This window comes from Furipterus horrens, unplaced genomic scaffold (genome assembly GCF_987537825.1).
Source record: "Furipterus horrens unplaced genomic scaffold, mFurHor1.1.pri manual_scaffold_5, whole genome shotgun sequence".
In the NCBI taxonomy this organism is placed as follows: domain Eukaryota; kingdom Metazoa; phylum Chordata; class Mammalia; order Chiroptera; family Furipteridae; genus Furipterus; species Furipterus horrens.
In genome coordinates this window covers 100756098-100768247 of record NW_028327175.1, presented here as the reverse complement: position 1 = coordinate 100768247, position 12150 = coordinate 100756098, and the positions used below count along the sequence as shown (strand labels likewise).

Sequence of the window (12150 nt, the reverse complement as noted above, 5' to 3'; positions counted from 1 at the left end):
AGAATAGGCAAATTCAGAGACATAAAGTACTTTAATGGTCTCCCGAGCAATTGAGAGAGACTGCTAGAAGATGCAGTTTCTTTTGGGAAAATATTCTGGAATTAGTGGCGATAGTTGCAAAACGTTTTGAATATACTGAAAGCCACTGAACTGTGTACTTTATAATGGTGTGTTTTATGTTATGTGAATTGTACCTTAATTAAAACAAGGGAAAATAAACAAAAGCTATGGGTGTGCCAAGAATTGCAATCGATATAATTCTGTGTACCCTTAACTCCTTAAACAAATTTCAAGGCAAAAAATGCTGAGGGCCTGAACAAAAAGACCAGTGGCTTGGGATATGGCCAAGTAGGACCACACGCAATGGTAACTAACGGGCTGCTGCTGGGAAAGGGAGGAGGAAGAGTGTGACCAGACTTACGGTCTTGGACGATGAGATACCTGAGAAGGTGAAGCTCTTCACTGAGACAGGAAATAAATGACGAGAAACAGTATTCTGAGACTGAGAGGAAAGTGGTCAGTCAGTCATTGGACCCATTGAGCTTGTGGTGTCAGAGGGGCCCAGAGCAGCCATCTAGGAGACGGACGGAGGACGCAGGTTTGGGGCTCAGGGGAGGGGCTGAGCTGCTCTGGGCTGGAGGGACGGATTTGAGGATCATCAGAACACACACAGTGGAGGGACTACCCAGGGTCTCGATGGTGAGGATCGGGAGTGCTGAGATCCCAGTGGGAGCAGGGAGCTAAGGCGGACGGGAGCGTGAGAACAGAGTAGCGCCAGGCCTCCGGAAGAGAAGAATGCCAGGAAGGAGGCTGCCGACAACGGCCATCATGGCCAGGCTGCAGCAGGGACGCGCCCACTGGATTTGGTGAGCAGTGACCACTGCCAAATTCTGCTTGAATGATTTCAGTTTAATGTGCAAGAGCACTGTACAAAGAATCGCACTTTGCTTCAGCTTAATGTCGGCCAATGCCAATATTCAAGCTTAATAAAACAAATTACTTCAAAAAAAAAAAAAAAAAAAACTTAAAAAGGAAAAGAAAACTAGGAAGGGAACGATCCTGCCTTGCCTGTGCACACAGATCCAGTCGCCTGGCTTCATTCACACATTTCTTGAACCAAACTTCTTCTCTTCTGAAAAAGCCTTTTACCTTGAATGGATGTGATACTATCTGGAATTGGGGGTGGGGGGGACTATTGTTCCCACCTGTGCCAGTCTTGACCAGATTGAGAACAGCCCATTCCACCCTCATTAAAATGATGTTCCCAGAGCCTTTTTCTTTTTTAATAAAAAGGGAAATGGCATGCTTCATAGTTCAGGGGGAAAATGAGAACATTAACTTCTTTTCACTATAGGGTTGTGACAAGGTAAAATGTGCATTAAAAGAGGGTGGGAACATGGGCAAATGAGCAGTTGCCTCTGGCTAGTCTCACGGTATTTGTTTTCTCCAATATGTCCTTGTTGATACATTTAAATTTTCCTACAAAGAGCCTGCATTTACTTTTAAGATCAGAAAAATGGTAAGGCTGGAAAAAAATGTTTTAATCAACTCAAAACAGAAGGTAAACAGGGATAAAAATATTAATGCTAGACAAAGTAAATTCAAGGCAAGAAAAAAAAGTATATTTTGAAGATAAAGGGAGCATTACATAATGAAAACAACCACCGCTAATAATGAATCCATGCAGATACAAATCTATGTTGCCAAAGAAACTGAAAAGATGTAGAAATCACACATTATTAGGATTACAGAAAGGAACAGTCATTGTATGAGGTGATGTTAAAACATCAGTATCACAAAGACTCGTGAAGATAAACTCAGAGTCTATCTAAATACACATAATTGATGTCTGGCAGGAATTCAATTCCCTGATTACAGTGTGAGGGTCTTTTCAACTGTACACAGAACATTTACAAAACTCAGTAACCCTAGTCACAAGGAAAATTTCAATAAAGAAAAAATGTTAAATTTCTTTTCCCATTAAAGAGAAGGCACTTCTGGTCTGGAAAAAACAGAGAGGCTAGAGCCGGAGAAAGAAAAAGAGAATGGCATTAATATAGCCCACTCTTGGCCCCTAGGTATTTACGGGTACAGGGAAGGATGAGTGGAAGTTAACTTTATGGTCAGAACAATGAACCAAATATCTCTTCCTTCTTTTTCTCATCCACTCAACATCTTCAGTAAACTGAAGTGTGAAGCACTGAAATGGGACTTAACTCAGTGGTTTTAAATGTGGTCCCTCCTTTGGGAGAATCACCCAGAAGTCTGGGAGAAATGCAAATTCCCCTGTCCCACTTCAGACCTCCTGAAACAGCTTCCTCCAGGGTGGGGCTCCAGAAGGTTCCCACGTCAAGGTTCCCTTGTGAAACCATTGAATGCTAAAGGTGTATAAACACTCAGCTCCCTCAGCCCTTGTGCAGGTGGATGCTGAGGGGTAGGTTTAACACTGGCTCCCAGAGTCCCCTTGGGATGAAGCCCCTGTCACCCAATGTAGCAATCTATATGACACCCCCTTTGAGGGGTGCCTTCCCTTCCCAACCCTACTCGTCCACTCCTCTCTCCACGTCCCAAATAAACTAATGCACTCGACTCTTTGTCTCGGGGTCTGTCCCTGGGGAAACCCAAGCTAAACATTTATTGGCGACCCCTGCTCTCAGGAGCGTGTGTTCTGCTTGAAGCTGGCTTGCCTGTCCATTGTCTCCTCTCCGGCCAGGCCAGGCTCGGTGGAGACTTCCTTGGGAAGAGGGAGCAACCCCAGCAGGAGTCCTTGCACCAGTCCAGTCCAACACTTGCCGTTCCCTCTCTTTTCTGCATCTGCCCGCCCCCTGAGTGGTACCTCTGACCACTCTGCCACAAGGCCCTTGTCCAAGGGTCAGCTCCCAGCCAGGCCTTGCGGAGCAAAGTGCTGCCCAGAACCTGGGGTGTGGACATGCAAGCTGCAGTGGTACCATGTGCTACAGTGGGGTGCAGGGTACTGAGGCAGCACTAGCACCGAGCCTGGATGTCAGCAAAGGCATCAAGGGTGAAACGCGCATGGGATACCTGGGGAATGAGTGGGACTTGGCCAGCAATTGAGGGGTGGTGGGTAGCAGCAGGGGCTCCCTGCAGGGGTCTGAAAGTACTGCAGCAGCGAGAAGTCTGCAGTGGGCTGCAGAAAGGGGTGCTGTGAGCCAGCCGGGGCCAGAGACTTTGCCAGATGACTTAGAGGCTTCAAGGAATTGGAAAAACCTCCTTCCCACAAGGAGACTCTCATTGTTAGTTTTAGAAGAATCTATAGATAATTAAATGGCCAGAGGTCAGGAGAAAAAAATAGGGATGTGAAAAATTCAGCAAGTGACCCATCTGTTCTCCAAACCTGGAGGCCCCAGAGAGGGCAGTGCCCTGAGTGGCGCATTGCGGAGTCCAGGAGCACTCAGGCCCTTCACCGGTAACTGTAATATCAGTTCAGAAGGGGCAGGGGCCTTTGGCTCTTGGGCCAATGAAATGAGGTGAGTTCATTCTGGAGCTCCTGAGGACTTCAGGTTTCAAACAGGACCTGCGGCTCATCCTTCCACCCCCTCGCCACTCCTGACCAGGAGCACACAGGGTCATAATCCTTCTGTGCTCAGCATGCTGAGAACAAGGGGCCTACCCTGCTCCTTAATCCTGTGGTTGCTCAGAAATAAGCAACTGGCTGGCTTTCATTCCTGTCTGTCACCAGTGTGTGGGGGTTGCTCCCCACAGTGGGCACACTGGAGTTTGTGGGCTATAAGTCCATACACAGCCACAACTAGCCAAACCAACCCCCTCCACTGCCTCAACACCAGGCCTTCGTCTCCAAGGACCTCAAAGGATTTATGCTACTGCCGTCCAGTATTTGCTTGTTTTATATTTTTAAATCGAGCCATTATTCCTAACATACCTGAACTCCAAAGGGCCTGCAAACACTGCCATTTCCATCTACAGTGGCCCAGAGGGAAATTCAGAGGTAAGATGAGAGTTCCCATTGCAAGACAGAATTTCACTTTTTCTTTTGCTTCTCAGTAAAGGACAATAGAGATGGGGTTGGGGGTAGGGGGTGTGGATGAGTTCAACCCTTCGATGCCATCCCCTTTAGTAATAGGAACAGGGAAAATTAGTCTAGATACATAACCAGCCTTTATCCTTAGAGCCCTGGAGGACTCATGGACTAATGGACCAGTGTTTGCCTAGACTGCTTCCTCTGACACATCTCCCGGGAACAGGGGACCGAGACACCTGAGCTCCCATTGGAATGAAGTGGCATTTGCCCCTCCTGATACCGTGAGTTTGCATATCTTCCTCTCCAAGAAACACGTGCAGGTGGGCCACTCTCATACCTTCATCACTGTTGTCATCCACCAGGATGATTTCCTTCAGCAGGTGCGTCGGTGTGTGGTTGACAGCGCTGTGGACAGACCGCAGGATCACTGACAGGGCCTCATTCACAAAGATGAATATGATGGATATCTGGGGCAGCTCCTTGGAGTACTTCAGCTCCTTACACCTGGGGAGGAGAGCAGGGGGAGCGGAGTCAGAGGAAGGAGGGAGATGCAGGACTGGCCATAATAAGGATGTCAGCCAGGTGGTCCTCGTACACGCCCTCCCAAGGCGCAAATCATTGGTTCACTCTACATCTCTCTTGGTTAAGAATTGAGAATAAAACCTAAGGAGGAGAGTGTTAAGCAATCCCCGCTCCCCCAACTTCTCCCAAATGTACCACCCCGTACAAAATGGAAAGCATCATTCTTGGGCACACATCTTCTGTGTCACAGGCTGCTGAACCCACATGTACGTCCCGGTCCCGCCAGTGCCCACCTGCCTGATTGTAGACTCAGCACACCTGCATTTCCCTGTCTGGCGCTCCCTTGTTTTGCTGCTACCTAAGCAGTTACCCACCACCATCAGCTCTCATCCAGAGACCACTGGGGTTGAAGCAGAAACACCCCAACTCCCTTAGCCCTTGAGCAGGTTGACTGTGAGGGGTGGGTTCCCAGGATTCCCCTGGGATAAAGCTCCTGTCACCCACAGTAACAACCTGTATTACATCCCCCTTGGGAGATGCTTTCCCTTCCTCGTCCTCCTTCCCCACTCCCCTCTCTGCCTTCCAAATAAACTGAGGCACTCAAATCTTTGTCTCGGGGTCTTTTTTCTGAAGGAACATGTACTAAGACATCTACCGGGGACCCCTGCTCTCATGGAGCTTACATTCTAGGAGACATAAAACACATATGCAGATGATCATAATCAAGGAAGCAGGTCCTCTGCCTGCATAGGAGTGTGCTGCCTGACACACCTAGACTCTTCTTGCCAGTGTTCCTAGAACCTTGCTGGGGGCATTAGAGGACATCATCTGCCTAAGAGGTCCTCCCTCTAAGACCTAGCAACTCCCCCAGCCCCCAACACAGGAGCGAAAGGGGAGAGTCCTTTTCATCAGGCTGGAGTGAGGGACAGAGAGCTGGTGATGTTAGAGACAGTAGAGCACCCCAAGAATGCTCTGCGTGGCTCAGTCAGGAGAGCACACACATTCTGTCTGGAGAACACTGGGAATTTGACTTTATGCTTATTCTGGAAATACCGAGTGGAAACAAAGTGGACTGGAATCCAGAGCCCGTGCGTTTCCGTGCACCCGCTTCCCTTGTAGGATTCTGCACAACGCAGAGCACAATGTGGGAGAGAGCAGACCCAAGGCAGCGAGAGGGAGGAGCGGAGTAAGCGAAGTGGCACTGAAGAAGGAGCAAGAAATACGGCTGTTTTTTATGCTTAAGAGCTTGGCCTGTGTCGGGCCATATTAATCATGTAGGCAATTTTCGGAAGAAAATAAAGTTTTGTTACAGTATACATTTGTGTCTCCTGGAAGAGACCGTCCAGGGATCCATTGATCATGCAGCCTCATTTTACCACATCGCTGTAAATTCACTTCTGGGGCAACCAGGGAGATTAGAATGGTTATTGACGGGCTCCTGGGCAGTCAGCGGGAATGATCTCATTTACTGCGTGGTGATCTGGGAGAGGAGGGCACCCCGGAAGGTCCCTCAGAGCCCCCTCGGCTGGGGGCTGGCAGTCATCCGGAGCCTGGCAGGCTGGCAGCTGCTCCCTCTCAGCCCATTACTCAGCAGCCCACACACGTGAGCACACACACCTTCTACCTCCACCTACTCCGAGCACTCACTCCTGGGGGTGGTTTCTTACCAGTTTCTGGCCCTTGAAATTAAAAGCGAACACCCAGACTGTACTGTACCTGCACCCACTTCTCCAACCACAGGCAATGGGGTCATGGCGCCATCAAGGCTGAGACGTGAGTCAAGCCTCTTGGCCAGAGCAGACAGTTCCCCCTGGTGAAATGAAACAAGGGGGCCTCTGGGCAACAGGGAGTGGGGCCTGGGGGTGAGGTGGAGGGGTTGGTGGGAGGGGCTGATCCTGCCTCTTCAAGAGTCAAGGTGGACATTCAGTAAATCGTGGGGGAAATTCAGAAGGGAGAAGTGCTCTGCCACCCATTGGACATGTTACCCTGGGCACACCACTCATGTTTTTCCATCTCTAAAACTATAAAATAAAAATAAACCCTCACCACACCTAGCTCTGGGTGCTCAGCTAAGGTCCTCGGAAGGATTAAGAGGGACCAAACTTTGAGAGCCCCATGAAAATGCAAAGTCACTACTAATGGAAAGGCGCAGGCTGCCTGATTGGGGCATCCTCCCTTCCAGCTCCTCCATTGCCTTTTGCATATTCTCCACCACCAGTAGCCAGGCACCCGGATTTTCACTCAGACAGGCCCTTCCTGCAGAGCCCACCCAGGACTCTCCTCCCCAATGGGTCCCAGGCCTAACCTTGGCCAGCATATGATTCACCTCTTTCATAGGGTCTCACCATAGGCAGGAAATAAAAATATAGTCAGTATGTATTATGAAATTCAGTGTTATTTTTGTTGGTCTTTAAACTCCAGGGTAGTAGCTCTGCCTTTAAAAAAATCTCACCTGGCTTATTACCTGATGCATAGAAGATATGTGGAGTGCGCTGGACAGATGGGCAACTAAAGTTTTAAGCACCTTCTGTGAGGAATGGGCACTGACAGGTACAACATTACTTCCAATCAAACACCCAATGCCCCAAAGGGCAGCAGATGAGTGCAGGGAGGGAGATTAAGGGTGGGTAGTAACAAAGAAAGAGCAAGGCTCGCAGGCCAGAGAAACACTAGAGACTGCGCAGAGGAAGAGAACAGAGGACAGACAGAGCTCCTGCACCTTGGAGTTGGTGCTGAAACAACTGTCTCTGTGGCCTGATGACCCTCAGAACAGCACATGCAAACACACATATCCGGGTGCCCCATACCCTGCAGAGCAGGGCTTACATGAGACGCCCCTCCGCTCTTTCCCAAGTTCCTGCAGAGCTGAGGTGGAAGATGCTCAACGCTCAGAGCCACAGCAGTGCACAAGGTGCTCTGTGGGTGGCCCCAGTGGTGGCCGGTGCCAGGCAGTCTGGGCAGGCAGACCCAGGGAAGGTAGATTCAGCTCAGCTTGCCTTCCAGCCCCGTCTCTACCTAATGGAACGTACAGAATCAGACATGTTTCCCACTGCAAAATGCAGGTAAGTAACAGTGCTCTCTGGGAGCGTGCAAGGATAAAAGAACAGATCCCAGGTTGAAAGACACGCAGGGAATGAGGAGAAGATGGCACACCAGAGATAGGACAAAATACCTCAAAATCCATAGCAGTGTGTGTGCATGCATGCATGTGTGTGTGCATGTTGTGCACTGCCTCTGGCCAGGCACACTTGGATCTGGGTCCCAGAAATCATAAATTCCTTTCAATAAGGAGTCAGTAAGCGTTAAACAATCCTCTTTCTGGGGGAAAAAAAAAAAAGATGGCCTGGATCAATGTCAGTCAGTGTTCCAAGAGGATAGCTCTACAGAGAAATCCAGAGCACGCTCCTCTCCTCAAAGGGTTCACAGGGCACAGATTCTTGTGCAGCTGTTCTCATAGAGAAAAGAAAGCAATCAACCAACCAAGTGAGGTCTCTCAGACACCTTACAGCTGTCCATCTGACTGTCTGTCCAGCTGTCTATATGCCTGAGACGCTTCCTTGCACTCAGTAACTCCCTTCAGGTGATTGTTGATTCTCCCTCCCTTGTTCCCCAGCACCCCAAAGCCCTTGACATTGACTTCACTTAGTACCAAAAGTGCTCATGCTCTACTTCACTGATGGTGAGTAAGAAGAGGAGAACCAGGAGACCGGACCACCACCAAGAACCCTCCAGAGAGGATCACAGTTGAATTGAAAGAAGGTCAAAGGCGGAGGCCTGCAGCAGGGAAGAAATCAAAGCCCAAAGAGTTGATCACTCCTTCTCATAAGCGGACCCCTGTCCACGATCACCTTTTAAGGGAACAACCTATATGACTCCAGTGTGGTACTGATAAGAGGTATCAAGAAACACTGTGACCCAGTTTGCCAACTTGGAAACAAAGGTATGACCCCAAACATCCCCATTGTTATAAAAATGTAGTTAGATGCAATGTGGTTCAAGGGACCCAGCAGGTTACAGATAATGATGACAGTAATACCAACACATACACAGTAGCCTGCATGCCAGAAACTGCTGGGGACTTCCATGTCCTATGCTCACATGTCCTCATTTAATCCTCAAAGCAACCTGATGAGGTCGGCAGTATTATCATCCCCATTTCACAGATGAGGAAAATGGGGAATAGAGAAATCACTTGCCCTAAGCCAGACAGCAAGTCTGCAACAAAAACACCTGGGTGTGAACTTCATCATCTGATGTTTAGACTCTTCCAAATGCTCCTGCCAGACCAGGGCAAAGTGTGGTAACTGCAGCAGACAACCCACCACACAGTTTCTAGCCCAGCCGCTTCCTAGCTGGGGGGCCTTGGCTAAGTTGTTCAGTCTGCCTGAGCCTCAGCTCCCCTATCTCGGTCCTAAAAGGCCTGATGAGGAGACAGAGATAGCCCTCCCTGGACAGTTGCAACATGCCTGTGACCTGCTGTGGGCTGACAGAGTACAGACCAGGAGAGTTCCTTCAAGTGGGATGAGGGCGAGCAGAAGCCAGCTCCTCAAAACCCAGGATTAATAAGGCTGGTGGGAACATGGACAAAGATCCTAGTTTTCTGACTGTGAATCTGGGCAGGGTGCTAGCTCCGGTGGTGCTCCCAGGGAGTTATCAGAAGCTTAACTGAAGGACCCCAGGGTCAGAGAGCCCCAGGACCTATGGGGGCTGGGTGTGGACGATGTACTGGTGAGTGTGCTCTGGATGGCTGCATGGGACAGTTCCCGGCAGGTGCGCACAGGCCTCTCAGGCTCCAGTTCTATTCCTGGTCCCATTCCTGGCCATCAATCCCTCAGGTCCCATCTAAAGTGAGGACTTCCCTGGTTTCTCCGCGGCACTTGACTCACAGGGCCCATCACTGTGGGGCCAATCTGCAGGGTATTCCTGGCTGTTCACCTTAGCTCTGGCTCCCAGGTGCAATGATGCTCCTCCCAGTTTCTGCCCCAATATCAGCCCCACCCTAACAAAGGGACCAATTACCAAGCACCACCCAAGCTCTAATCTGCTGTCAGTAACTAAGAGTCCTGGGTTTTGACAGCTGAAACACATCCAGTACTCCAACAAGGCTGTTTGTAATGCAAAGCAGTAAATGCTAAGTGCCCAATGGCTGTTCCTCCCCCAGCCGTGATGGATGAGCCGAGGTGGACCAGGAGGGCAGAGAAGATGAGCTGTGAGCTGGATTTGAAAGAAGGATCAATGGATCAAACTTCCACAGTCAAGAACAGAGGGAGGGGCGAGCAATTAGAGCTCTTCTGAGCACAGAGAGGCACTAGGGCCTTATTTTCTTTTCCAGGACCTTCCAGAAGAAATCTAATTTTGTTTAGAGATGGAGGGGTAGAGAGGCAGATGTCAGAACCACAGGCTCACATCAAGTTCTGCAAGGACCTACGAGAATTCTAAGACAGGCATAAGGTCATAAGGATCACTGAGTAAAGATTCTACAGCTGATGGCGGTCTGCACCCTCAGTGCCAGGCCTCTCGCCGGGCACCAAAGGCAACATGATCTGACAGGAGAAGGAAAGTTGGGGAGTCAGAAAGAACAGGTAACACACTGCCTTGTCACCCCAAGAGTAGCTACGCTCTAATGAGAGACCTCTTGGTAATTGTGACGAACTCGGGGGGTTCACAGCTTTACAGCCACTCCTCACAGTGCTGCGGGCAAATGCGGAGGCACAGACTCCTGGGAGGGCCTTACCACCATCATCATCACATCCCTACAACATCAAATCCACTTCAGAATGGAGAGTCCAGGTCCTTGAGTATCTACCTTGTAAATTCTGAATGTGCTTCGCCTACGAGAGAAAACTGGGACTGTACCCCTGTGCCACCTCTCTACACTCCCAGAGTTGGCATACCTGTCTCCAGCCTCAACGGCCACACTCCTCCTTGGCCTGGCCACACCCTCTCTGGTATCATGCAGACCCAAAGCCTATATTTCCAAACTGAGAGGCAAAAGGGCTCTATTCCCAAGAAGACATTGATGTGGCCCAGCTACCTGGGGACAGAATTCATTTCTCCAATAGTGGTATCCAGTTGCCAGGTAGAAGCCATGAGAGAGGAAAGGCAAAGGTGTGCAGTAGTCATCTCTCACTTGCTGCCTGAATTCCACGTGGCCATGAGCTTAACCACAGCTGTGGCTGGTGCATGCCATTCCAAGCGACACCAAGCCATAGGTTAAGACCAACAAAGGACAGAAAGGGGGTCCTCCTTGGAAGCCCTATTGCAAAAGCACCAATACTCCTGAGCTTGGCAATGGCCATGAACATGATGCCATGCCTGCTGGCAGACACAGACCGTCAGAATACCCCACGTGCACACCCCCACCAATAGCAAGGAGATGAACTCCTCACTCCTCTGCCTCACTCACTGTGGGCGTGGGGCTGGATGATGGGTCAGGTCACCATGCAAATCGAACTGCCCGTGAAGGTTAATTTTATGTGACAATGTGGCTAGGTCATGATACCCAGATATTCTGCCAAACATTATTCTAGATGTTTCAGTGAAGGTATTTTTAAATCAGATTAGCATTCAGTAGGTTTAAAGTAAACTGATTACCCTCCATGATATGGGTGGGCCTCATCCAATCGTTGAAAGTTTTAAGAGGAAAAATGGCTGAGGCCCCAAACAAAGGGAGAATTCTGTTAGCGGATGGTCTTTGGACTTAAAGTGCAACATCAGCTCCTCCTGGGTTTCCAGCCTGTGGGCGAGCCCTACCAATTTTGAACATGCCATCTTCCACAACTGTGTAAGCCCAATTCCTTAAAATAAATCTCTCTCTTTAGATAGATATATATGCTATTGGTTCTGTTTTCCTGGGGAACCCTCTCTGATACACTGCCCTATAATTTGGAATAAAAGATTATACCAGCTTGAGGTGACATGTCTTATCAGAACCCTGTCATTCCAACCCCTCGTTCCCATGACAGCCTTAGACATCACCTCAGCATGACCAGGGGCCCTCGACCCACAACAAGAGATGACCAGAAGGACAACCTAGTATTGATTTCTGAAGTGGAATTAATTCAAAATGTCCAAGGCCTTTCCTGGACCTCATCACTGCCCAGAGCTGCTGCACCTCAACCGTCTTCACTTTCCACACCACAGCCTCCGTTCGCTTCAGTTCTCCCTGCCTTGTCCTCCCCAAACACCTCTTCTTACACCTCAGCAAGACCTCCAGGTCCTGGGCTACCTGATTTCTATTGAACATCAGCCCTTTCCCGATTTCACGTTCTTCCATGCGCAGCTGAGGTCTATGCACTGCCCTTCAACCTTGCCCTGCCCCAACCCTCATGCCCTAGGCCCTTCCCACCAGCCCCGAAGAGCCCTGGCTCAGGGTCAGTTGTCCTTCTGACTTCCTTCCCCTTCACACAGGCTGCTGACCCTGCGGGGAGATGCCCCCAGCTGCAGTAGTGACAAGACCCATCCGTCCAGTCCCTGTGTGGTTCTTAGAGCTGCCCTGCAGCCTTCTTTATGAGACAAGTCAGAGCCCTAAATCTTCCCCCACTTTACTGTCCCACCTCCTCAGGTCAGTCTTCCTTTTGCAAGGAACTGTGCCTCCTACTCCACAGAGGAAACTGAGGCCATAGCAG

The 12150-nt window shown here is 49.7% G+C and overlaps 1 protein-coding gene across 2 annotated transcripts in view; it reads right to left on the bottom strand.

Annotated features, from left to right (window-relative positions):
- Positions 1-12150, bottom strand: part of GALNT17 (polypeptide N-acetylgalactosaminyltransferase 17) — a 447810-nt gene that overhangs the window by 239278 nt on the left and 196382 nt on the right. For both annotated transcript variants that reach the window (XM_090276912.1, XM_090276913.1), the window contains one exon: positions 4338-4504. In XM_090276912.1, coding sequence (XP_090133038.1) covers positions 4338-4504 — 167 coding nt within the window. The remainder of the gene's footprint in view (positions 1-4337; positions 4505-12150) is intronic.